This window comes from Muscardinus avellanarius (assembly GCF_963383645.1).
Source record: "Muscardinus avellanarius genome assembly, chromosome: 16".
Classification (NCBI taxonomy): domain Eukaryota; kingdom Metazoa; phylum Chordata; class Mammalia; order Rodentia; family Gliridae; genus Muscardinus; species Muscardinus avellanarius.
Window position 1 is genome coordinate 73,500,866 of NC_137802.1, and position 25,980 is coordinate 73,526,845.

The following is a 25,980-nucleotide window of genomic DNA, read 5'->3' on the forward strand; positions in this document are numbered from 1 at the left end:
ATTAGGTTTTGGAAATTGAGCTAATTAGGTTTCTCCTGGGCTACCCTCTTCCCTCGCGTTTCTAATTAGCAGGAAATTGGCAAGGAATTTACGTGACTGAGGACACTTTTACAAGTTCCCAGCCTCTCTCGGTTGCCGCCTGTCATCCCTCAGATCTTGGGCTTCACTCTGCTGCCAGCTGGGCCAGGGGCACAGACCCCAGGGTCTCCCAGAGACAGCGCCCCGGTTCCCCCCAAGTGCTGAGCAAGTGTCCCCAGGATTGGCTGAGAGAGCGCACAGCGCCGGCTCGACCTGGGCTGGGTTTGGCCCAGGCACAGGGCCCCTGCTGGGTGCCTGACACCCACTGCCTACCAGGCTGGGTGGGCCCAAGCTGCTGGGGTGGGGTCCAGCCGCTGCTCTCCTGGGACCAGCTTCTTTTCAATGTTATAACCTAGCCCCACACATCTTCTAGCAGCCTGTGAGATCCAGTTAAACTACCTAGGGACTGGAGGCTTCCCAGAGCATCCCACATGAGGCTCAGACCCCCACACCCAACCCATCCTTAGACACCTGGGGCCTCCCTTGCCCCCTGGGAGTCACAGTGCCTGGGCGCTTGACCATTGGCAGTACAGGGTCCCGGGCTGCGGGGCTCACCTCATGTGAGCACCTGCTAAGCCAGCTTCCTACTGGCGTGTCTTGTGGTACCGCTCACTTTAAGCCTGGAGCCGCCCCAGTTTCAAAGGTTCTGACGCCTCCGATTAAAGCCTCCCTTCCCCCCCAAACCACGTGACATGAAGGAAGGCGCTCAGGGAAGATGCCTGACCATCACCTCTGGCCACTGCTGCAGTGCTCCCCTCCCTCTGCAAATCTCCAGGGGCCAGTCTCTATAGCTCGGGAGTGCTGGGCTGGAGCTTGGTGGGGCCAGGGTCGTGTCTGATGGGGGACAGCTTCATTTGGGGAAGTGTAAAGTTTCAAAGGCAGCTGCTCCTGATAGCTGATCCAATTTTGTTTTCAGTACCGGGGATGGAACCCAGGGGCTTTCTATCTCCAAGCTACACCCCAGCCCTATTTTTTATTCTTTATTTTGAAACATAGTCTCACTGAGTTGAAAAGGGCCTCACTAAGTAGCTGAGGCTGTCCATGAACCTTGATCCTCCTGTCTCAGCCTCCCCAGTGCTGGGATGATAAGCGTGCCCACCGCGCCTTGCTTGACCCAGTTTTTGAATGTGCTTAACGCTTTGTTCCTGTAAAGTAGTAAATTTGGTTAGGTAGCCAGGCATGGTGGTGCACGCCCTTAAACCCAGTACTTGGGAGGCTGAGACAGGAGGATCGAAAAGAAAAACTAATGCCGGGTGTGGTGGTGCAGGCTTGGGATTACCCTGTTTCCAAGTTTTTAAAAAAAACATTATACATATATATGTCTGGGTTAGTAAAGCCCTCCACAACTTAGTGAGACCCAGTTTCAAATTAATAAAAAAAACTAGGGCAGGGGGTATAGTTTGGAGGTCACATACCCCCGGGTTCCATCCCCAGACCCGCAAAAAAAAAAAAAAAAAAAAAGGTCCTGGAGGTAGAACCCCCAGTACCACCCAAAAAAAAAAAAAAAAAAAAAAAAGCCGGGCGTGGTGGCGCACGCTTATAATCCCCACGCTTGGGAGGCAGAGACAGGATCGCGCAGGTTCGAAGCCAGCCGCGCGCGCTGGTTTAGGAGACCCTGTTTCCAAATAAAAATGTAAAAATAGGTCTGGGAGTGTAGCCCGGAGGTAGAAAGGCTTCCAGGAACCCCAGTACCACCAAAAAAAAAGAAGAAGAAGAAGAAAGAAAGAAAGAGAAAAAGAAAAGAAAAACAAGAAAAACTCAAATAGGGCCAAGGGTGTAGCTTGGAAGTAGAATGTCCCTGGGTGGGTCCAACCCCCAGTAACACACACCACACACACACACATACACACACACACACCACACACACACATACACACACACCACACACACACACACAAACACACACACAGGAAAGAAAAAGGAAACAAAACATTCCCCTAGGCAGGAACCTTGGGTCGGAGCCAGGTAGGGTTGGAGCACCTACAGCGGGTGTCTGGGGAGTCTGAACCCCTCCTCCTATTGACCGTGGCTCTTTCTGCTCACAGATAATTTCTACCTGCGCAACTTGCCCCCCCAGCCCGCGCTCCTACCCGCCAACCACAACTTCCCCAGCGTGGCCCGGGCTCCCGCCCACTCCATCGGTTCCTGCAGCCGGGACCGGGGTGAGGCCGGCCCCCCGCAGAAGGGCCCCAAGGAGTTCGACCGCTTCCTCATGGGCAAAGAGCTGGGCAAAGAGAAGTCCAGTAAGGCGGTGGAGGGCAGGGAGCGGCCGGCCGCGGAGGAGGACGGGGCCAAGGAGCGGCACAAGATGGTGCTGCCCATGCCGCCCGACGGGCCCTGCAAGGAGAGTGGCCCGGTGCCCCAGGGCTCCTGTGAGGGCCGCCCCAAGCATCTCACCTCCTGCCTCCTCAACGCCAAGGTGCTCAATGGTGAGGTGGGCAGGGCCACGCTGGCCAGCTGCGCAGGGGGCATGCTGGGACGGCCCAGCGCGGGGGCAGCTGCTTCTGCCCGCTGCGCCAAGGAGGCGACCGGCCCCCCGGAGCCCGGGCCGGCCCTCAGCGAGTGCCTGGAGCGGCGGCAGATGCTGCACCATGCCGTGTCCTACACGGTGCCGTCTGGCCTGCCCGCTGGGCCACCTCCGCCCCTCAGCACGGCCGCCGGCTCCTTCCCCTGCCTGCAGCTGCACGGGGGCCCGGATGGACTCTGCCCGCTGCAGGACAAAGTTCCCCGGGACCTCAAGGCCAGCGGGCTCACCTTCGTGCCTTCTGTGGGACACCGGGCCGACAAGAGCCGCCCGTTCCAGGCGGCCGAGGCCTGCGCCGTGGCGGGTGAGGGCAAGGACCGGCACCTGGAGGCAGCCATGGTCCCCGACCATGCCGCACCCTATGGGGTGTCCTATGCTCACCTGAAGGCTGAAAGCAAGGCCGAGCGGAGGCCGGGGGGCTTCGAGGCGGCCCTCAATCCTCGGCTGAAGGGCCTGGAGTATCTCGGCCCAGGCCCCGAAGCCTCCTTCCCTGGCCTCCCCAAAGGCTGTCTGGACAAAAGTGGCTACTTTGAGTTGCCCACCCCTTCGCAGGACTGTGCCCGGCCCAGTAACCAGGACCCGATGGGGGGGAAGGCCGCCCACGCCTGCTGCACTTTAGACAAAGCTGTCAGCAAGGAAGGCCCCGCGGGCCCCCCCGGGGCCCAGAAGGTGGCCCGGATTCGGCATCAGCAGCACCTGGCGGCCTCGGAAGTGGAGCCAGGGGGCAGCGGGGCCGAGGCCAAGCGCAAGTCCCTGGAGCTGGCATCTCTGGGCTACAATGGGCCCCATCTGCCCCCATGGAACGTCCAGGCCGGCCAGGGCACCGCTGTGGCCGTCAGCGAGGAGCGCAAGGGCAGTGCCTACCTGGACCCCTTCGGGGGTGGCTTGCAGCAGGCAGCCCTCCTGTCCCAGGAGCTGCCCACTCCCCCAGATGAGGTTTCGGCCATGAAGAGTCTGCTCAGGTACAGCAACCAGGCCCTGGTCGTGGGCCAGAAGGCGCCCTTCGTGGGCCTGGGCGGCCTCAAAGCCAGCTGTGTGCAGCAGGAGTCCAAGTTCCCGGCCTCCAAAAGCTCAGGTCCCAGGGAGAGGCCTGATTGTGCCCGGGGCCGGGAGCACGAGGCCCCACACAGTGATGGAGAGGTGCGGCAGCCGCCCGTGGGCATTGCGGTGGCCCTGGCCCGGCAGAAGGACACAGTGAGCCGACCTGAGACAGCCTATGGCGCCAACAGCGGACGGCAGGGCCGGGCTGCCCCCACCTTCAAAGGTACAGACCCTGCACCTGCCTTCTAAGCCCGACAGGCTCCCCACGCCTGTCCCTGGAAGACCCTCTGAGGGCCCGGGTCCCTCCATGGCCGCCCCAGCCTCATTCTTCTGCCATTTTGACCCTGTGCAGCTGGCGGGGGGCCACGCACGGCACATGCGCTGGACATGGAGGGCGAGGAGGAGAGGACACGGCTGTGCGATGACCGCCCGGGACTGGCTGGTCGCGAGCTGCTCCTACAGTAAGAGCTGGGCGGGCCTGCAATGGGCTAGACCCCTGCCCTCGACGCTGGCCAGGACCTCAGTGTCGGGGCTGTCATGGGAACCTGCTGATCACCCTTCTTGGCTGGCAGGGCCCCTGCTGGACCTGACACGAGGCCCAGAGCCTGGGGTCTCCGGAGAGCCTCCAGCCTCGGTTTCCCCTCCCTGGGTTGACGGGCGAGTGCGGGGAGGGGCAGGGCAGGGTTAGCCAGGTGGTGGCCTGACCCTGCTGCTCTTACAGGGACAGCAAAGACCTCGTGGAATTTGCCCGGATCCACCCCTCAGGCAGCTGCCCTGGGGACTTGGCCCCCCACCTCATGATGCAGGGTGGCCAGCTCGGCGGGGACCCGGCCCCCCACCCCCACCCCGCCCACCCACCCTGGCTGCCCCGCACCCGCAGCCCCTCCTTGTGGATGGGGGGACATTCCTACGGTCAGTACTCTGGGGACACAGGTGGGGGCTGCGCTCCCAGAGTGGGAAGCCTCAGAGAGACATGGGCCCGGCTGGCCTGACACCTGTGACCTCTCCTCCCCAGGCCTTGGGCACCCTGCCCTGCACCAGAACCTGCCCCCCGGCTTCCCCACCTCGATGCCCGGCTCCGTGCCCTCCGTGTTCCCCCTCCCCCAGGATGCCCCCACGCAGCTGGTCATCCTGCCCTCAGAAACCACGGCCCACACGGCCCCCCACGCGCTTGGTAAGGGCCTGTGGCCTGGCTGCCTGCACATAGAGCTGTCAGCAGTTGAGGGGCCTCTGGGGAACAGGAGGGGCAACCCAGGTGCCCGGCCAGGGCCCGGTGGGTACTGAGAGCTGGATCAGGAGGAAGTAGCCTAGCGGGGAGAGGGGAGGCAGCCAGCCCTCCCTACCTGCAGCTGATGGCCCTCTGGCCTTACCCACAGCTGAAGTCATGGACCAGGCCTCGTTGTGGCCCCCCATGTATGGGGGCCGGGGCCCCGCCTCTCACATGCAGCACCCAGGCCAGCTTCCTGTGTACTCACGGTCTCAGCTGCTGCGGCAGCAAGAGCTGTACACCCTGCAGCAACAGCAGCAACAGCAGCAGCAGCAGCAGCAGCAACAGCAGCAACAGCAGCAGCAGCGGGCTGCCCAGGCCCTGGAGCTGCAGCGGGCCGCCCAGTTTCAGGTACTGCCCCCATGGCCACACCAGGCTAGGGCCCAGAGCCATTCTCCCCAGCCCAGCCTGGCTGGCCCCAGGAGACCCTCCGCATGCCTCCACAGCAGCGGGCTGCACGGGTACAGAGGGACCAGCCCAGCTGAGCCTCTTCCCCCATCCACAGCGGAAGCCGGAGGACCACCACCTGGAGCTGGAAGAGCCCAGCTCGGAGAAGGCCCCGAAGTCCACCCACAAGCCAGTTGCCTTAACCCCCATGGCCAAGGGCACCCCCTCGCCCGCCACTACAGGCCCGGTGAAGCTGTCCCCCTGCTGCCACTCGCCTACCCCGAAGCCCCCCGCCAGCTGCCCTGCGCCACCACCTCGTCCCTGCACTTTATCCGTCTGCCCCACCCGCAGCCCCGGGCCTGGCTCCAAGGTGCCCAGCGCTGAGGAGGACAAGAGTGGGGAGGGCCGGCGGGCCGGAGCCAACCTCACCACGCTGGAACCAGGTGAGAGTGAGCGGCACTGCCCCAGCCTCCCCAACCCCTCCCAGGTGGGCGGGGCTCCTCCTTGAGGGGCTGCCTTCACCTGCCCGGGGCCCCGGTAGGGCCCGGGGTGCTGGAGCTTTTCCCTCTTCACAATCTGGAGGGTTCTTGGAGAAACACACGAGGGCCCAGCCCTGGGCAGATGCAGAGCAGGAAGGTCAATGTGGGGGCTTTGAGCCGCTGGTGGTGGCGGGGCCCGAGAGCACCAGACACGGCCTGCCCAGACCCCAGACTAGGTCTCAGCACAGCTGGGCAGGGGAGTGCCTCTCCAGACTTCTGAGGCCAAGGCCGGAGGGAGGTGGGAGGAGAAGGCACCGGGGCCTCCGCCTCGGCCTCGGCCTACCGCCTGCAGGTGGGAGGAGAAGGCACCGGGGCCTCGGCCTCCGCCTCGGCCTACTGCCTGCAGGCTCCCAACAGCCATGGGATTCTCCGGATCCGGCTGAGTGCTAACTCTGGAAACCCGTGTGACGAACATAAAACCCGCCCCAGTTCCACAATAAGGAGACTGAGCCAACAGAGGTTTTTGTGTTGTGTTTTGGTTTTTTTTTTTAAGTTTTTTTTCCCTTAGTTTTTTTTTTATTGCAGTTAATGGGGCGTAATGCCTGCAACACGCCACCAGCTTGTTCTGGTTCAGGGAAAGCCCTCATTCAGGCATCGTGTTTTAAACCCCCCCTCTGGCTAGCCACACCACACCATGCCAGGGCAGTGCCCAGGACCCCCAAGACTCCCCAGCTGGAAGTGAGGCTAGGCTGGGTCCCTGCCCGCTGTCCCCCAGCCCTCCCAGAGGGGACCTTCCTTCTCTCAGGCCTGGATCTGAGGGCTCCAGGTCTCCCCACTGTCCTTCAACAGAGGATGCTGCTCTCTGGCCCTCTCCTGACCTGGCCCTCTTCCACAGACCTGCCTCCAAGATTCACGCGCCCCACGGCTGGCCTGGGCTACTCTGCCTCTCTGCCCTCAGACGTGCGCTCATCTGACCTCCCGGAACCCGAAACTATGCAAACTGCCGCTCCAGGGGCCGACCCTGAGCCTACAAGGACGTTCCTGCCCCGGGAGCCGCTCCCCGGCAGCCCCGGGGGCCTGGAGGAGCCGGGGCTGCTCTCAGGGGCTGGGGAGGCCAACCAGGACCTTGCCACCATACCCCACCCCGCCGAGCGGGGACCCCCAGGAAAGGCAGAGGACCCCAGCCCACTGGAGGGGCTACAAGAACTGCGATTTGGGGCTCTCCTCGAGGGAGGGGGCCCCGAGGCCGCTGGCCAGGCTAATTCTACTCAGGGAGAGGCACCAGAGGAGAGGACCAGGGAGGAGGGGGTGCAGGGCTCCCCCCAAGCCCTGGAGCAGCAAGCAGGGAGCCTGGGTGCCCTGGACGAGGAGGAAGAGGAAGAGGAGGCCCAGCTGCATGAGGACAGTGTGGAGGACTCAGAGGAGGACTGGGGGCCTGCCAGCCACCCTCCCAGGGCGCTGCCGGGCCTAGATGCCCTGGTGGCTGCCACCATGGACCTGGGGGACCTGCCCGGCATCGACCTGCTGGGTCCTCAGCCCCCTGTGGCCTCTGGGACCCCCAGCATGGCCACCCCGCCCCATAGCTCAGGGATTCATGGAATTGCCCTGCTCAGCGAGCTGGCCGACCTGGAAGTCCAGCGGCAAAGGAGTGAGCAGGCCTCTCAAGGTAAGCCCTGGCTGCAGGCCTTTCTCCCACGACCCTGGGACCTAGGGCCTCGGGCTGGCTCGGGGTTGCTGAGCAGACAGTAGCCTTTGGCCTGGTTTGCTTGTCCCCGAGTGAGGGAAGCCCAGGGACCGTGTGCCTGCTACTGATAGAGATCGGAGGCTGGTGCTCCAGTGTAAGTCCTCGCTGGCCCTGGCTGAGGGACTTGTCCCAGGCACGGCCCTCAGAACCGGTCCACCCTTGCATGGTGACCTCGGAGAAGGGGCCCCGAGGGCAGCACTATCTCCATTTCACACGGGATGCCAAGGCCCAAAGCATGAGAACAGATTGAGGCTGACACCAGGACTGAGGAAGGAGCGCCAGGCTGCTCTGCCAGGCTGCCAGGCTCGGCCAGCTTGGAAAACACCAGCCTCACCACCAAGGTCCTGGGGAGGCGGCGCCAGCCTGCGATCAGCTGCACTGCCGGGCCTCGGGCCCCGTGTGCCCTCCAAGGCCGGACTTGCTGCTTCTAGCCAACATGCAGGACAGGGAGCGCTCGGGCTCACCCCGTCACCCCAGGGCCCTACCCTGTGCGGAGCAGGGCTGGCCAGCAGAACCTGCCAGAGGCCTGGGGCCTCTGCTTGGCTGGCCCAGCCCTGCCCAGTGGTGGGCTCCACGGGGCCCTGCTGCCCCGCGGCGTGCCACTAGAAGCCCCTCTTCTCCCTCCAGTGCAGTGGCACCCTCTGCTTGGACCCCAGAGGGAGCCCATCCCTGGGCGGGGAGCACCCCGGCCAGGCATTGTGTTGCTGGATATTTATAGAAAGAACCAAGCCAAGTCCTTAGGGCTCAGCCGCCACCGTTTTCCTGATGCAGAAAGCTCTCCCCGCCCCTGAGACTTTTGTGCTGTGTGAGATAAAGGAATGTTCCTGTAAAGTTAATTTCCCTGGAGGCCTCTGGCACTCCTCTACCCGCAGCTGCGGGACAGCCTGGCCTCCGGCCCCCCTGGCTGCGGCCTGGGCAGTGGGAGTGGGCAGCCACAGGGCCGAGATGTGCCTGCTCTGGAGGAGCAGCCAGTGACCCCTCCCAAGCCTCCTGCTGGGGCGGGCGCCCAGCTGGATCCTGAGGGAGGCCTCACCTGGGCCTCCTGGCTGGGTGGGGTAGGGCCAAGCTGCCAGAGACCCCGCACGCACATCTCCTGCAGCCTGAGGGGCTGGCTCAAGGGGCACCGAGAGGATGCCAGGCACCTCGTATGGTGTGTGTGTGTGCGCGCGCACGCACACACGCACGCACGTGTGCCCAGCCAGCTGGACCCAAGCCCGCTCATTGAATAGTATGGGTAGAGCACATGTTCTTGGGGTGCAGGAGACACTCTGCTCAACCCCCGTGGGCATCGTAACTGCCTGGCCAGGCCGGCGCTGCAGTCGCAAAGGCATGTGTGGATGAGAGGCAGAGGCAGAGGCATACTGCCCGAGCCCGGCATCTCTGGCCACCCCGCCCTCCTGGGCCTGTAACAGGCTGGTCCTGCGGCCTGCTGGGACCGGGCTGTTCCCTGCAAGGCCAGCAACCGCTTTAGCTGAATGAATCTCATCAGCTTTTGTTATTCTGTACCAAATGGTGAGATACACCTGGCACCGAGTGGCAGCTGAAAGAAGACTGTGCCAGTGGGTCTTGGGAGCCAAAGAGAAGGGCCAGGCTCACAGGGAGACCCCAGGGTGGCCCAAGCCCCCTCCTCCACAGTACAGCCACCGGTGTAGACCTCCAGGTGCTAGGGAGCAGAGGGTCACTGAGTCGGAGGTCTGGGGCGCGTGGCTGAGAGGGGCTGCGGGTGGCAGGAAGGCAGAAGCTGCTTGCTCCCCTGGAGAAGCTCCCCAGCTTCTCCGGGTCTTTGGAGCTGGCAGGCACTTCTAGGCCGAGGGTTTCTGGTGGGGGAGGTCTTAAAGTGGCCCAGAGGCATGAGCACCTTCCATCTGGCGCTCTGGACACCTCCTGGCAAGCCCGGGGTGGGCTGATCCTGGGTGTCCTGGGCTCTCGGCCTCCTTGCCCTTCACAGGCATCCCCTGCTACCTGCCCATCACTTGGGCAGGTGCCCTTGGCCAGGGACTGCTGTGTTTCCTCTGACTAGGCTCAGCATCTCCGGCAGGTACCCCACGGGTGCCGCATCAGCGGTCAGGATGCTGTGCACGGCTCTCTCCACCTGCGCCCTTTGGAGTGGAGATGCTTGGTGGAGAGGCCTCTGTGCATCTGACTTTGAACTTGGTTCGTGGTTGGACTTCGGTGTCCCAGCGTAGGTGCTGACAAATGGTGGCTCTGAGGACACAGGCCCACCGCTGTTGCTTCCAGAAGCAGCTTGCTCCTCAGTGGTCTCTCTTCGCAAGGGGACCCCCCATACCTGAAGTCGAGCAGGGCACTGAGGTCTCTGTGGCCTGACCCCCATCCCTGGTCCTCATATACAGCTAGCTCCAGGGACCAGGACTATGCCAGGATGGGGGCTAAGTTTAAGAGCCTCTGTGAAGCCAAGGTGCAGTGGCACACTCATGTAATCCCATTAATTGGGAGGCTGAATCAGGAGAATCACAGGTTCAAGGCCAGCCTCAGCAATTTAGTGAGCCCCTTGGCAACTTAGTGAGACCCTGTTTCAAAATAAAAAATAAGAGCTGAGTGTGGTGGTGCACGCTTGTATTCCCAGCATCCAGAGGCTGAGACAGGAGGATTACAGTTCGCGGACAACCTCAGCTACTAAGTAAGGCCCTTTGCAACTCAGTTGAGACCCTGTTTCAAAATAAAGAACAAAAAACCGGGCGTGGTGGTGCACGCTTGTAATCCCAACATTCAGGAGGCTGAGTCCGGATGATCGTGGTTCGCGGCCAGCCTCAGCTACTTAGTGAGGCCCTCCACAACTTAACGAGACCCTGTTTCAAAATAAAAGAATAAAAAATAGGACAGGGGTTCTGGCTCGGAGGTCGAATGCCCCTGGGTTCTATCCTCAGACCCACTAAATAAATAAAGAATGAAAAAAATAGGGCTGGGGTATAGCTCAGAGGTCGAATGCCCCTGAGTTCCATCCCCAGTACTGCAATGATAATAATAAAATAATAATAATATAATAATAATAATAAAATAAGGTCTGAGGTGTAGCTCAGATTTACAAAGCCCCCGGGTCCAATCCCTAGTACCGAGAGGCGCCTCCGTGAGGGCAGCGTGTGGCCGACTGACCCTCCTGTCCCCCCAGCAGAGGACGAGGATGTGCTGGCCTTCAACCTGCAGCACCTGGCCACCCTGGCCACGGCCTGGTCCCTGGTGGAGGCCGCCTGCCTGGACAGTTCAGTCGCCTCCACCCAGCCCCCAGCTGCTGGCCCCGGCAGCGGCCCCAGGCTCAGCCCCCGCATGCAGATCCTGCAGCGCAAGGACACCTGGACCCCCAAGACCAAGCCTGTAAGTGGGCCCCGGCGCCCTGCAGGGCGGAGCATGCTTGGCCGCTGCGGCTGCCCCGTGCTGGGCCCGGCCCGCTCTCAGCCCCGTGCCCCTGCGCCCAGGTCCGCCCCCTGAAGGCCGCCACTGACCAGCTGGACATACAGGAGATGGAGATACGCGTGCAGCTGGCCGGGCTCCAGCGGCGCTACAAGGAGAAGCAGCGGGAGCTGGCGCGCCTGCAGCGCAGACACGACCACGAGTACGCGGGCGGGCTGGGGCGGGGCGGGGGCAGGTCCCAGCCAGGCTTGGGCACCACCTCAGGGCAGGAGTCATGCCGGGTGGCTGGGAAGCAGGGGGGGGGGGTCCAGGAGGTTCCCCAGGGACCTGGGGTGAGGCCTCTGGGAAACCGAGCAGAGGGGCCATGGTCTTGGTGGGAGAGCCAGCCGCCCAGCAAAGGCTGGTCCAAGCCTGCTGGCGGGAGGGGCATGGCCAAAGGGGGATCGAGCCTCGGCCTCCACCGGGCTCCAGGCGCAAGTTAGGAGTGCCTGACCCTGCTCTCAGTAGCCCTCCTCAGGGCGGTGGCTCTGTGGGGCCCGGCAGGCACTGGGGAGGGGGCCAAGCCTCTGACAGCTCCCCTGTGGTCCTCAGGAGAGAGGAGAGCTCTAGAAGCCCCGCGCGGCGGGGGCCTGGTCGGCCAAGGAAGCGCAAACACTCCAGCTCCCTGTCCACCTTGCGTCCTGGAGGCCAGCTTGCCAGGAGCGACGGCAAGAGAGCCAGGTGAGTCCTGCTGTGGGGACAGCGTGGCCCCACCCATCAGAGCCTTTGGGCTTTCCCAGCTCCCTGGGCTGAAGGTCCAGCTTGTCCCCTCCCGGGTCTCCAGGACTTCACAGGTGTCCTGCAGCAGAGCCTTGCTGGGGACAGGTGCTGCCAGGTGCAGCTGTCCCCCTCCCTGGGCCCGGCGGCACCATCGTGCCACCCTCCTGGGGAGCCGGGGACCCTGGGCCGGGCCACACCTCCCCAAAAAACCTGGCCGCGCCTGGGGCATCACCCCGCCCGCGCCACGGGCTGGCCCCTCAGTGCGAGGCGGCGTTGCGTAAAAGGCTCTTTATCTGCACTGTATAAAGTCGTTGGTCACGCTGCGCTGCTGCTCGCGGCTGCCGCGCGATGTTATTATCCATTACCCGCCCGGTGCAGTCGTTGGCGCACTCCCGGGCCGGGTATAATTGTCCTTCTCGGCTACAAATTGCCTCTCCCGGCAGGCCCATTTGCATAAATCCTCCGAGCTCCTCCAAACACGATTGGCGCGCGCCTGTGTGCACTGCATCAATCCTGATGATTTGGTAATAATAGTTAAATCGGCACTAAATGGTTCCTTCAATTAAGACAGAGGCAAAAAATTAATCTCGGGGCTTTATGTCACAAAACATTAGCAAATGCAGGGAAGGTTATGGGGCGGGGGAGTCTGCGTGGGCTGCGGGAGGGATTCGCCATATGGCTGGGGGGCCTCCCCGAGCTGTCCCTCCGCCCCGCCCAGGTGTCACCGGTGGGGACTCCGGGGGTCTCCCTGTGAGCACTGTGAGGGCTGCTGGGCAGGACAGGGCCATGGAGGCCAGGGTCTGGCCAAGGGCCTTGTCAGGAAGCCCTGCCCCGAGGCCTGTGGGCCCTGCAGCCTCTCGCTGGGCGGACCCCAAACCCCAGCTCGGAAGCTCTGCCTCATGACCATACTGTGGCCACTTGGCACTTGACCCAAAGAAGCCAGGCCAGCTGGAAGGCTCAGGGAAGAAGGAAACTGAGTCCAGGGCTCCCTTCCCAATGCTTGGGCCTCCTGCCTCTTCACCACTCTCCACTCAGGCCGTGTGGGCTTGTGGCCGCAGCCAGCAGTGGGCCCAGGGGATGGGCCTTCTCTGCCGGAAGGGGAGGCCAGGCAGGGCGGGCAGGAAGCTGGGGTCCAGGGGGCTGCAGGGGCTTCCTGCTAGGCCTCCTCGGACAGGAAAGTGGAAGGGGAGGTCTGGCTACTCAAGGGTGAGACCCGGCCAGGCCCTCAGTCCCCATCTGGGACTCATTTTCGTGAGCAGCCGGGCTTCCTTTGTACCACGTGGACTGGGCAGGGTTGATGGGGAGAGGCCAGGCCCCACGCCCTGTCCAGCCAAGAGCAGGCAGAGTTTCGGCCTTCGTCTACCCATGACAGTGGGGCTGGGAGGGAAATGAAATCCTTGCTGGGTGCACAGGGTCGTTGGGGAGGCATGCGTCTGCCCACACCACCAGGCTGGAGGGATGTGGACCCCTGACCCAGCTCCCAGCCTGGGGCGGCTGCGGCTGCACAGCTATGGGGGGAGCTAGCACTTGGCCTCAGCACCTCCCAAGCCCCGTCTGAGAGATGGAAGTAGGATGCAGGTACCCTCCACAAGACCCCAAGTGGGAAACGGCACACCTCTAATCACGGTACTTGGTTGGCTGAGATAGAAGGATTGCAAGTTCGAGGACCACCTCAGCAACTTAGATCCTGTTTCAAATAAAAAGGGCTAGCTGAGCGTGGTGTTGCAAGCTTGTAATCCCAGCGCTTGGGAGTCTGAGACAGGAGGATCGCACAGGTTTAAAGCCAGCCTCAGCTACTGAGTGAGGCTCTCAGCAATTTAGTGAGATCCTGTTTACAAATAAAGTATATTAAAAAAAAAAAGGTCTGGGAGTATAGCCCGGAGGTAGAAAAGCACCAGGATTCCACCCCCAGCACCACAAAAAAATAAAATAAAATAAAATAAAAAGGGCTGTGGCTGTGGCTTGGAGGTAGAATGCCCCTGGGTTTGATCCCAATACCCCCAAAATATTTACATACACATATAGAGATACACACACACCACACACATATACATGGTCCCAACTGAGGGCCTATGCCCAGTGGTGGAAACGCCCCTAGGGACTGGGAAGGTGCGCCTGCGTTTCTCTGGTCGCATCCTGCCCCACGCCACCCCTATCAGAAGCTGTAGAACCAGGGGCATTCTACCTTTGAGCTACACCCCCAGCCCTATTTTTATTTTTTTACTTGGAAACAGGGTCTCACAAAGTTGCCAAGAGCCTTGATAAATTCCCAGAGCTGGCTTTAAACTTGCGACCCACCTATCTCAGCCTCCCAAGGACTGAATTATAAGTGTGTGACGCCACGCCCAGCTCCCAGGGCCCTTTTTCTGTCCCTAACTTCAAGAGGCACTGGCCTCAGATGCTCCCCAAGGACCAGGTCTGGACCCCCGTGGTCCCAACGTTGGCCTGGTGCAGAGAAGCACCCCTGTTACTGCCCCATGTCCCAGGCAGAAAGACTGAAGAGACGTCCCCAGGAGCTGCAGAGCCCCGGCCGGAGCACTGGGCTACCTCTTGGGGAGGTTCTGTTAGACCCCACCCTCGAGGCATTGCTCCCCAGCATGTGGAAGGATGGAGCTGGGGAGCAGAGTCCTGCCTCCAGCACAGCCCAGCAGCGAGGGCCTGGCCTGGGCTGCACAGGCAGCCAGTGGGGGGGAGGCAGGTGCCCACGGGGGCTGGGGCCTGGCTGGGCTCCACGCCCCCCAGAGCTCTGCTGACTTGAGAGGCTGGGCCGTGCCAAGCACCCGGAGGCTCCCCGAGGGGCCGTGGCTCAGGCGCACTGCTGGCCCTGCCTGCCCCATGCCCACCCTGCCTGCGTTTACAGGGCCATGCGGGCCAGCCTGAGTCTGCTGTGTGCTGAGCTGGGGGGCAGCGGGGAGCCCACGAGGAAGCGGAGTAAACTGGAAAAGAGTATCTACACGGGCCTGCAGACGTCCTCCGTGGTGAGTCCCCGCCTCCGCCTCCGCGCGGGCAGCCCTGGGGCATCAGGGCAGTGGCCAGCTCGCACCTGCCAGCACCCTGCGGTGAGCCTCCAGCCTCGGGCACCTCTGTCCCAGACCGGGGAGCCTCCAGACATGGGCAGGCGTGACCCGGTGGCTGGCACGGCCACTTCCTGCTCCCTGACAGTCCTCCCACCCTGGCCCTCTGGCAGAAATAAAACTGCAAACAGGAAGAAGACTGGTTGGGAGAACGGGCCCCTGGCCCTTCCAGGTTAGCACTGAACACCCTGTGCATGGTGCCAGGCGCACACCTGGAGTGGGCCAGGGAAGCAGGGCCTCCTGCCCCTCCCCTTTCTGGGGCCGAAGGGGCTGCGAAGGGTGGGCCTGAGCCTGTGGTCACCTGGCTTGGCCCCTTCCAGATTAGGACTTTCTTTCTTTCTTTCTTTCTTTCTTTCTTTCTTTCGTGTGGTACTCAGGATTGAACCCAAGGGCATTCTACCTCTGAGCTGCACCTCCAACTCTATTTTATTTTATTTTATTTTATTTATTTTGCGGTACTGGGGATGGAACCAGAAGCATTTTACCTCCAAGATACACCCCCAGCCCTATTTTTTAGTCTTTATTTTGAAACGAGGGCTCACTGAGTTGCAAAGGGCCTCACTAAGTAGTAGCTGAGGCTGGCCACGAACTGGATCCTCTTATCTCCGCCTCCCAAATGCTGGGATGACAAGCGTGCACCACCACGCCTGGCTCTATTTTTATTTTGAAACAGGTCTCACTAGGTTGCAGAGAGTCTTGCTACTTGCTGAGACTGTCCTTGAACCTGCGGCCCTCCTGTCTCAGCCTCCTGAGTACTGTGATTACTTGCGCTGCTGTGCCTGGCTGAGACTGTCTTTTGTGCCATGTTTTGGGGGCAACAAATAGCCTGCACCCCCCATCCCATGGCCTCTGCCCTTGTTCTCCCTTCCCTCTGCCCCACCTGCACAAGACAGTCAAGGAGGAGACAGTGGACTGGGGTACAGATACCATGGCCCATCACACCGGGCAGCCCAGGGCCCCAGGCCAGAGGGCAAGGCCTCAGGGTGCTGCCTCTGAGTCCCATATTGGCAGAAGGAAGCCCAAGGGCCAGGGGCCGCTGGCTGCAGCTGCCACCTCCCGGTTCACAGGAGAAGGTACATCGCAAGAAGAACAGTGCCCAGGGGGAGCTGACGTCGCCGGTGGCCCACAAGGTGGCCCAGCTGAAGCCCAAGGTCAGGAGCAAGGGGCTGCCTGCTGGCCTCAGCCCCTTCCAGCGGAAGGAGGCTGCCCCGGGGGGACGCATCCGGAAGAAGCTGTCCCGGGCCAAGAGCACCAAGGTGTCTGGGGCTGCCCGGCACCCACAGCCCGAGGGTGACGCTGGCAGGGACATGCCCAAGTTCCCGGCTCAGCAGGCGGTAGCCACAGCTCACGAGGCAGGTGAGTCCGTGTGGCTGGCCATGGTCAGCAGGGGCCAGAGGGTGGAGGCAGGGACCAGGCTCAGGGAGTGGGCCAGATCCAGGAAGGATCTCTCACTGGGACAGCTGGGAAGGAGCCCCGAGTCCCCAGGGCAGCAGCCAGCAGCTCAGCTCTCTGCAAGGGAGGAAAGGGACCCTACACGCATCCTGGAAAGCAGGGTTAAAAATAGCCTTTGCTCCTCCAGCTTCCGTCCGGCTGAGCTGGCCAAGGGGTTATCTCTTCCCCAGGCAGCCGCTGTCCAGGACTAGGAGCCTGGAAAACGGACGCTTCCTCCCTCCCAGTCCTGGCCCCCAGGGTCAGGGGCCAGAGAAAGAACAAAGGGGCGCTCTACTGGGGGGAGGCAGGAAACAGGGGTCCATCTAGGCCAGGGAGGCAGGAAACAGGGGTCCACCTAGGCCAGGGGAGGCAGGAAATGGGGAAGAGGCCCCCCAGCCCTGCAAGGTGGGGTGGTGAGAAAGAAAATCCTCTGCCCTGTGCAGTAGCTCACGCCTGTAATCTGGTACTCGGAAGCTGGGGCTGGAGGATCACAGGTTGAAGACAGCCTCTACAACTTAGCAAAACCCTCTTTCAAAATATAAGCCGGGCGTGGTGGCGCACACTTGTCATCCCAGCATTGCGGAGGCTGAGACAGGCGGATCGTGGTTCGCGCACAGCCTCAGCTCTTTAGGCCCTTTGCAACTCAGTGAGACCCTGTTTCAAAATAAAGAATAAAAAATAGGGCTAGGGGTATAGCTCAGAAGTAGAATGCCCCTGGGTTTCATCCCCAGTACTGCAAAAAATAAAATAGGGTTGGGAATATCGATCAGAGGTAAAACATCCCTCGATTCAATACCCAGTACCAAAATAAGGGAGGGAGGGAGGGGAAATCCCCATTTCCCCACCAAATGCCCTCAGCTGAGGCCCTAGGTTCCCTCCCCATAAAGCAGCCCCAAAACATGTCATAGATGGGCGCCACTTAACAGTCCCTGACAGACCCCCACACACATATGATAGGTCCCAGCTCCACCCCAAAATGGCAGTGGGCAGCACCAAGCCATGGAGCCCTCTCCCCCGCCCCCCAGGCGGCAGCCATGACAGTGAGGACTGCCAGGCGGCCCCCAAGGAGCCTGGGCTGCTGCTCCACACAGGCGCTGGCCTGGCTGTGCTGGGACCCTCTCCCTCTTCCGTGGTCAAGATGGAAGCCAATCAGAAGGCCAAGAAGAAGAAGGAGAGGCAGGGCTTGCTAGGTAAGCAGGTGGCCAGGGCGGGCAGGGGCCAGCCTGGCTAGAGCCAGGCTTCCTCAGTGGCCGCCCTCGCTCCCACAGGGGCCTGCCGCCTGTCCAGCCCGGAGAACGAGGTCAAGATCAAGAGGCGGACGGCCAAGGCCAAGGTGGGCGCCACACTGGAGCGGGCCCCAGGGCGGCGGCCCCCGGGCGCCCCCAGCAAGAAGAAGGCCAAGGCTAAGACCAGAGGCGGGCTGCGGGCAGAGCCGGCCGCCGCCAGCAGGGACGCCTTCGCCTGCCGCGAGGAAGGCAGCAAGCTGGCCAGCGAGCGCCTGAAGAGAGCCACGCGCAAGAGCGCCGCTCTGCAGCCGGCACTGCGGGTGAGGCCGGGCTGGGAGAGGCCTGCCCCGGCCACCGCCCGGCCCAGGACCGCCGCCTGCTCACTCTGTCTGTCTCCATCCACCCCACACAGCGGAAGAACGGGGCCCTGTCCATCGCCCTGTCGGCCCGCAACGCCAAGGCCATCCTGGGGAAGGGCAGGAAGCTGGGCAAGCAGGTAGCAGCACCCCCACCCTGGGGCAGGAGGGAGCCGCCCGAGGCCCAGCCTGCAGCCCCACCTCCCGCTCTGCCCCCAGGGCCAGGGCCGGGCTGTGAGCCGGCTGCTGGAGAGCTTCACGGTGGAGGACGACTTTGAGTTTGACCACGATAGCAGCTTCTCAGAAGAGGAGGAGGCAGCGGCCGGTGGCCAGCTCAGCCTGGAGCAGAGCGCCACCCTGGGTGAGCTGGCCTCGGGGCCGCGGGGGTAGGGGCGGCTGGCTGGCTGGCTGGCGCTGACGCCGCCTTCCTTGCAGCGCGCTCCTGCACCATCCACAAGGAGGATCTGCAAGACGGGCTGCCCGTGCTCATCCCCAAAGAGGACAGCCTGCTGTACGCTGGCAGCGTCAGGACCCTGCAGCCCCCTGACATGTGAGGCCTGGGCCAGGGGGGAGGGACGAGGGCGCCGGCTGGCACTGCGCGCAGGCCCTCACGCCCCCTCACGCCCTCAGCTACAGCATCGTGATCGAGGGCGAGAGAGGCAACCGGCAACACATCTATTCTCTGGAGCAGCTGCTGCAGGAGGCGGTGAGGGACGCCCGCCCGGGCTGGCCTGGGGAGGCCGCGCGCAGCCCCGCCCGCTCACAGGCACCACCCCTGCAGGTTCTCGATGTCAGGCCGCAGTCCAGTCGGTACCTCCCACCTGGCACACGGGTCTGCGCCTACTGGAGCCAGAAGTCCCGTTGCCTGTACCCGGGCAACGTAGTCCGAGGTAAGCAAGCCCAAGGCCGGGACTCGGGGGCGGCCCCCCACAGTCCACCTAGCCCCTGGGTCCCTGCCTAGAACAGGATAATAGCCGGGCGTGGTGGCGCACGCTTGTAATCCCAGCGCTTGGGAGGCTGAGAAAGAAGGATCGCAGGTTTGTAGTCAGCCTCAGCTATTTAATGAGGCCTCCACAACTTAGACCCTGTTTAAAAAACAGGGCTGAAGGTGTAGTTTGGAGGTAGAATGCCCCTGGGTTCAATCTCCAGTTTCGAAAAAAAAAAGTAGCTCCCCAGTGGCCATGAAGAGGCAAGGGGCTAGCCGGGCGTGGTGCTTGGGTGGCTGAGACAGGATCATCAGGCAAGTTTGAAGCCAGCCTCAGCTACTTAGTGAGGCTCTCAGCAACTCAGTGAGACCCTGTTTCCAAATAAAATATAAAACAGGTCTGAGAGTGTAGCCTGGAGGTAGAAAGGCCCTGGGTTCCATCCCTGGTGCCACAAAAAATTAAAAAAAAAGAGGCAGGGGCTGGGGTAGGGAGACTCGCACTCCAGCTAAGCAGAAGATGTTCACAAGAGAAGGACCCGGAGCTAGCGCTGGGGTCACCGAATCCATCGCACCCACACACACCAGCTCCCTGAGGCAAAGGTTCCTCCCCCCAAGGCAAGAGCATGGGCCCAGCACACGAAGGCAGGCAGCTCGGGCAGATGAGAGGGCAGGAGGCCGCTAGACGCTGCAGAAGGGGCCGCCTCCGGCTGCGCCTGGGAGGTGAGCCTGGAGGGGCCGGCCAGCCCTAACACCCGCACTGCTGCTGGAGCATAGGGAAGGCTGTCCACTCCCGGGGCCGCAGGGCGAGCTCTGGCTCCCAGCGGGGCATGCCACATGCTGAGGGCGTGCCCCGTCCACAGGTGCGTCCAGCGATGAGGAGGAGGACCTGGACTCCGTGGTCGTGGAGTTCGACGACGGGGACACAGGCCACATCGCCGTCTCCAACATCAGGCTGCTGCCTCCGGACTTCAAGATCCAGTGTGAGCACCCAGGAGCCCACTGTCCCCGCACCGTCCTCCCTCCCGGACAGCCCCAAAGAGCGTGCTGGGTGTCCCGCAGGCCCGCGCTGAGCCCCTCTGCCTGCTCTGTAGGCACGGAGCCCTCTCCAGCACTCCTGGTGTCCAGCAGCTGTCGGAGGACCAAGAAGGCACCCAGCGAGGCCCCCCCACCCAGCGAGGCCCCCAAAGCGCAGGACAGCCCCGAAGCTTCAAAGACCCCTGGGAAGAAAGCCCTCAGCAAAGACAGAGCTGGTATTTGAGGACCGCCAGGACACTAGGGTGGGGCCGGGAGGTACCCTGGGGTTGGGGGCACCAGAGGCGCAGGGTCCTGGCAGGGTTGGGGGGGTGGAGGCGGCGTTGGGGGCCGGCTGGCCCGCCGAGACCACTGACCCTACGTGGCTTCCCCCTTCCCAGGCAAAGCCAACCTCCTAACCTCAGGTGCCAAATCCCCCGCAGGGGCCTCAGACCACTTCCTAGGCCGCCGGGGCAGCCCGCTGCTCAGCTGGTCGGCCTTGGCGCAGACCAAGCGCAAGGCGGTGGCCGTGGCCGGCGGCAAGGGGCCGGGAGTGCTACAGAACCTCTTCCAGCTCAACAGCAGCACCAAGAAGCTGCGGGCCCGGGAGGCCCTGCGCCCCATGCACAGCGTGGCTGCGCCCGTCTTCGGCAATGGCTTCCGAGCCGACTCTTTCAGCAGCCTGGCCAGCTCCTACTCGCCCTTTGTCAGCGGGGCCGGGCCGGGCCTTCCCGGGGGAGCCCACAAGCTGCTACGGACCAAGAAGGCCGAGCGGGCAGAGGCTGAGAAGGGCGGGCGGCGGCGGGCAGGCGGCGAGTTCCTGGTCAAGCTGGACCACGAGGGTGTGACCTCCCCCAAGAACAAGAACTGCAAGGCGCTGCTCACGGGCGACAAGGACTTCGGCCCCAAGCTGGGGCGGCCGCTGCCCAGCCCCAGCTACGCTCACCCAGCCCTCATGGGCAAGGACAAGAAGGGGCGGGCGCCCGCCCACCCGCTGCCCATGGGGCTGGCGCTGCGCAAGTACGCGGGCCAGGCCGAGTACCCGCTGCCCTGCGACAGCGACTGTCCCAGCTCCTACTCGGACGAGGACGAGGACGGGGACGGGCCAGGGCTGGCTGCCGGAGTGCCCTCCCGCTTCCTCACCCGCCTGCCCATGTCCTCCTCCTCGTCCGGCTCATCCACCTCCTCCTCCTCGGGCTCCGTGTCCACCTCCAGCCTCTGCTCCTCCGACAACGAGGACTCCTCCTACAGCTCCGACGACGAGGACCCAGCCCTGCTGCTGCAGACCTGTCTCACCCACCCGGTGCCCGCCCTGCTGGCCCAGCCCGAGGCCCTGCGCTCCAAGGGCGCCGGCCCACATGCCCACGCACAGCGCTGCTTCCTGTCCAGGGCCGCCATGGCTGGCGCAGGCCCAGGCGCCGGTCCCAGCAGCGTCAAGCCCAGGCTCAAGCGCCGGGAGGCCCTGAGCTTCTCCAAAGCCAAAGAGCTTTCCCGGGGGCAGCGGCTGCCCTCCGTGGAGAACCGGCCAAAGATCTCGGCCTTCCTGCCCGCCCGGCAGCTGTGGAAGTGGTCCGGGAACCCCACACAGGTAGGGGGCCTGGAAGAGGGGCGTGGCCTCACTGCCCAGCCCAGCCCGGTTTTTTCATTTTCCTGTTTATTTTCATTTCTTTTCTTTTCTCTCCCCCTTCTTTGGTACTAAGGATCGAACTTAGGGGCATTCTGCCTCCAAGCTACATTCTCTACATTCTCAGCCCAATTTTTTTTTCCTTTTTTTTCTTTCTTTCTTCCTTTTTTTTTTTTTTTTTTTTTTGGTGGTAATCAAGGGGCTTTCTAAGCTCTGAGCTAGACCCCCCAGCCCTGTTTGGTTTTCCATTTGAAAACAGTCTTGCTAAGTTTCTGAGGGTCTCACTAAGTTGCTGAGGCTGGCTTTGAGCCTTTGACCTTCCAAATTCAGCCTCCCAAGTACTGGGATTGTAAGCCTGGCTCCTATTTTGTTTTTTATTTGTTTTTTATTTGGTAACAGGGTCTCCCTAAGTGGCCGAGGCTGATCTCAAACCCGCAGTCCTCCTGTTTCAGCTTTCCAAGTGCTGGGATTCCAGGTGTGTTTTACCTGTAGCTCCTGTTCTCTTTCAAGTAGACAATTTGGAAACCTCCAGGGAAGAGCAGCCCCCCCAGTGATCCACTGAGGTGAACTGCCCCTCCCTGTTCCCCGAGACCCCGCCGTGGCCTGACCCTGGTGGCCGCAGATGCTGAGTCGTGTGTTACTTGTCAGCGCTGCCTCAGTGTCTCTGTGTCGAGCAGGAGAGCCGTTCTGGAGGCCCCGCCTCCGTCCTGTGGACGCAGACGTTTTTCTCTCTCAGTGCTTGGCTCCATGGAGCTGTGGTCGTTTACTCTTTTGCCTGTGAACAAGACCGCAGCACTAAACAGCTCATACGTGCTCTGCCCCAGTCCAGCGTGCCCGTTGTCCGCAGGGCAGGGCGGCACATACCTCTAACCCCAGTTTCTGGGAGACTAAGACAGGAGGATCGTAAGTTCCAGGCCAGTTTCAGCAACTAAGTGCGACCCTGTTTTAAAATTAAAATAGGGCCAGGCGTGGTGGCACATGCTTGTAATCCTCATACTTGAGAGGCAGAGACAGGAGGATCGCGGTTCACAGACAGCCTCAGCTACTTAGTGAAAACCTCTGCAACTTAGTGAGACCCTATTTTAAAATAAAAAAATAAGCCGGGTGTGGTGGCGCACACTTGTAATCCCAGCATTTGCAAGTCTGAGACCAGAGGATCGCGGTTCACGAACAGCCTCAGCTACTTAGTGAGGCTCTGCAACTCATTGAGACCCGGTTTCAAAATAAAGAATAAAAAATAGGGCACGGGGTATAGCTCGGAGGTCGAATGCCCCTAGGTTCTACCCCAGACCCGCAAAAAATAAAATAATAAAAACTGGGGCTAAGGATACAGCTCAAAGTAGAATGCCCCTGGGTTCTATCCCCAGTACTGCCAAAAAAAAAAAAAAAAGAAGGAAGGAAGGAAAGAAAGAATAAAAAATAGGGCTAGGGAGTGTAGCTCTGAAGTAGAATGTCCCTGGGTTCCATCCCCAGTGCTGCAAATAATAACTAGATAGATAGGTAAAGAACAAACCAGCAGTGTAGCTCAGAGGTAGAATGCCAGAGCCGGCAGTGGTGGGCACACTTATAATCCCAGCATGGGGAGGCTGAGACGGGAGGATCGTGGTTCGCAGACAGCCTCAGCTACTTAGGCCCTTTGCAACTCAGTAAGACCCTGTTTCAAAATAAAGAATAAAAAATAGGGCTGAGGGTGTCGCTTGGAGGTAGAATGCCCCTGGGCTCCTTCCCCAGCACTGCTAATAAATATAAATAAATAAACCAGGAATGTAGCTCAGAGGTAGAATGCCCTTGGGTTCTATCTCCAGTACCACAGAAAGAAGGGCGAGAGAAAGAAAGAGAGTGAGAAGGGAGGGGGAGGAAGAGGAGGTGGAGAGGGAGGGAAGGACTTGTTGTCGTCAGCTGGGCGTGGTGGTGCACACCTGTACCCCTGGTTCTTGGGAGGCTAAGACAGGAGGATGGCAGACTCCAGGCCAGCCCCAGCAACTTAGCAAGACCCAGTCTCAAAAAATAAAAAGGGCTGGAATGCAGCTCAGAGGTAGAATGCCCCTGGCTATCCCCAGTACCAAAAAGAAAAGAAAATCCATGTAGTCCTCCGGTCGTGACCCCACGTGCGGGCAGATCTGGGGTGGGCATCTTGGGGGTCCCACCTTGGGTAGCCTTCCTCCAGCAGTCGTGTGGTTGCTGCCTCGCAGGGTGTCCCACGCCCCCTTGCCCGCCCCCAACCCACCCCCTCATTGGCCTCTGTCCCCGCCTGTCTCCCCTGTAGAGGCGGGGCATGAAGGGGAAAGCCAGGAAGCTGTTCTACAAGGCCATCGTGCGGGGCAAGGAGACCCTGCGCGTCGGGGACTGTGCCGTGTTCCTGTCGGCCGGGCGGCCCAACCTGCCCTACATCGGCCGCATCGAGAGCATGTGGGAGTCTTGGGGCAGCAACATGGTGGTGAAGGTCAAGTGGTTCTACCATCCCGAGGAGACCAAGCTTGGAAAGCGGCAGAGCGATGGGAAGGTGAGGCCCAGGGCACCGCCCGGACCCGAGACAGGGGGATCACAGGCTCGCGGCCAGCCTCAGCAACTTAGCGAGACCCTTTCAAAATAACAAAATAGAGCCGGGTGTGGTGGCGCACGCTTGTAATCCCCGCGCTTGGGAGGCGGAGACGGGAGGATCACGCAGGTTCGAAGCCAGCCGCGCTGGCGTAAGAGACCCTGTTTCAAAAATATAAAATAGGTCTGGGAGTGTAGCCCAGAGGAAGAAGGGCTTCCAGGAACCCCAGTACCACCAAAAAAAAAAAATAGGGCTGGAGTTGTGGCTCAGAGGTAGAATGCCCTTGGGTTGAATCCTCATACCCCCGAAATAGGATGTAGGGTGTCAACTTAGGGGGCTGTGTTACCGCCAGCACCTGGCACCAAGCCAGTCGAGTTCAGGCCCAGGATTCTCAGCAGCCCCTCCCTGTCCCGTGAACCCTCTGCGCCCACCTCCGATGCCAGCCCAAGACAAAAAGTACCCGTGACCTTCGTCCGACCTCCTGGAGAAGAAACCAGACCTCCATGTGCTGTTGAGTGTGCCTGACGGCAAACGAGCCTCTTCAACCCCCATAGCTGCGGGGGTCCCCAGCAGGCACCGGCCTCTCTCAAACTGTGTCCCTGCTGGATGCAGTGGCACACACCTGTAATCCCAGTACTTGGGAGGCTGAAGCAGGAGGGTCACAGTTTCGAGGTCAGCCTTAGCAACTTAGAGCCTGTTCCAAAATAAAAAGGGGCTGGGCGTGGTGGCACACATTTGTAATCTCAGCATTCGGGAGACTGAGTCAGGAGGATCGTGGTTCGAGGACAGCCTCAGCTACTACTTAGTGAGGCCCTCTGCAACTCACTGAGATCCTGTTTCAAAAATAAAAAGACTAGCCAGGCATGGTGGCGCACGCTTGTAATTCCCACGCCTGGGAGGCTGAGACAGGAGGACCATACAGGTTCGACGCCAGCCTCAGCTACTCAGTGGGTCTCTCAGCAACTTAGTGAGACCCTGTCTCCAGATAAAATAGAAAATTGGGAGGTAGGAAGCCTCTGGGTTCCATCCCAGTACCAAAAAATAAATAAATAAATAGACTAAAAAAAATAGGGCTGGGGATGTACCTCAGAGGTACAATGCCACTGGGTTCCATCCCCAGTACCACAATAAATAAACAAGCAGACAGACAATAAATAAAAACGGTTAGAGGGTGTAGCTCAGAGGAGCCTGCCCCCAGGTTCAATCCTCAGTACCTAAAAAAACAAAAAGCTTGCCCGTGACCCTTCCGAACACAGGCCCAGGCGGCCCCTGACTCTGCGCCCCCTGCCCGCAGAACGCGCTGTACCAGTCCTGTCACGAAGACGAGAATGACGTGCAGACCATCTCCCACAAGTGCCAGGTGGTGAGGCGGGAACAGTACGAGCAGATGATCCGGAGCCGAAAGTGCCAGGACCGGCAGGACCTGTACTACCTGGCGGGCACCTACGACCCCACCACCGGGCGCCTGGTGACGGCCGACGGCGTGCCCATCCTGTGCTGAGCCGGCCTGCACCCAGGCGCGCCGGGCGAGGCACAGCAAATATGCAATCCCACGAGGCGAGATCAGGCTTTCCCGTGACTTTTCCCTGGAGCGCGCGCTCTGGCGTGGACCCGTCCCGTCCCGTCGCTGCGGAGGGTCAGGCTGGCCGCCGGCCGGCGCTCCGCTTCCCACACTGGCAGTTCTCGAGATGAGTATCCAAGCCATATTTCCCTAGTACCTCCGACTGTCTCCCACCAGGGAAAGCTGAAATCAGGTGTGTTGTCTATTTATTTCTCTATGTAAATAATGTATTTCTGCGGGGACGTTTTATGGAAAAAAAGTGGAAAAGGATTTTTTTCCCACCCCCGTGATGAGATGTGCGTGCGTGCGTGTGTGTGTGTGCGTGCGTGTGTGGGTGCGTGCGTGCGTGCGTGCGTGAGGGATCTTGTTCTGGAGTTTTCCTGGAAATGCACTGTTCTCCTCAGCCTAGCTGAGTTCCAGCGGGGGCATCCGTGACGCAGAGGCAGCTCGGGCCCACGGGAGGGAGGGGCCGGGCGGGACCCCGGGCACCCACAGTCTCTTGGGGGCCTGTAAGATGGAAGTCACACTGGAGTTATTTCCTTTTGACACATCTCCTAGGTAAAAGAAGTATTGGGGCTGGGGGCAGAA

General features: G+C 61.3%; 1 protein-coding gene across 2 annotated transcripts in view; it reads left to right on the top strand.

Annotated features, from left to right (window-relative positions):
- Nucleotides 1-25,332, top strand: part of BAHCC1 (BAH domain and coiled-coil containing 1) — a gene marked incomplete at both ends in the record, with an annotated part of 60,894 nt that extends 35,562 nt beyond the window's left edge. The window contains 24 exons of one of the 2 annotated variants that reach the window (XM_080712547.1): nucleotides 2,124-3,866; nucleotides 3,996-4,104; nucleotides 4,365-4,555; nucleotides 4,659-4,817; nucleotides 5,020-5,261; nucleotides 5,416-5,740; nucleotides 6,672-7,442; nucleotides 10,648-10,850; nucleotides 10,952-11,088; nucleotides 11,478-11,606; nucleotides 14,506-14,623; nucleotides 15,787-16,075; nucleotides 17,176-17,340; nucleotides 17,419-17,696; nucleotides 17,789-17,872; nucleotides 17,952-18,093; nucleotides 18,168-18,282; nucleotides 18,363-18,438; nucleotides 18,514-18,622; nucleotides 19,518-19,637; nucleotides 19,749-19,907; nucleotides 20,070-21,256; nucleotides 23,559-23,795; nucleotides 25,126-25,332. In XM_080712547.1, the coding sequence (XP_080568673.1) occupies nucleotides 2,124-3,866; nucleotides 3,996-4,104; nucleotides 4,365-4,555; nucleotides 4,659-4,817; nucleotides 5,020-5,261; nucleotides 5,416-5,740; nucleotides 6,672-7,442; nucleotides 10,648-10,850; nucleotides 10,952-11,088; nucleotides 11,478-11,606; nucleotides 14,506-14,623; nucleotides 15,787-16,075; nucleotides 17,176-17,340; nucleotides 17,419-17,696; nucleotides 17,789-17,872; nucleotides 17,952-18,093; nucleotides 18,168-18,282; nucleotides 18,363-18,438; nucleotides 18,514-18,622; nucleotides 19,518-19,637; nucleotides 19,749-19,907; nucleotides 20,070-21,256; nucleotides 23,559-23,795; nucleotides 25,126-25,332 (7,295 nt within the window). Of the gene's footprint in view, nucleotides 1-2,123; nucleotides 3,867-3,995; nucleotides 4,105-4,364; nucleotides 4,556-4,658; nucleotides 4,818-5,019; nucleotides 5,262-5,415; nucleotides 5,741-6,671; nucleotides 7,443-10,647; nucleotides 10,851-10,951; nucleotides 11,089-11,477; nucleotides 11,607-14,505; nucleotides 14,624-15,786; nucleotides 16,076-17,175; nucleotides 17,341-17,418; nucleotides 17,697-17,788; nucleotides 17,873-17,927; nucleotides 18,094-18,167; nucleotides 18,283-18,362; nucleotides 18,439-18,513; nucleotides 18,623-19,517; nucleotides 19,638-19,748; nucleotides 19,908-20,069; nucleotides 21,257-23,558; nucleotides 23,796-25,125 lie in introns of both variants that reach the window. The other variant, XM_080712546.1, reaches the window with a different exon arrangement.
- Between the last annotated feature and the right edge of the window lie 648 nt (nucleotides 25,333-25,980).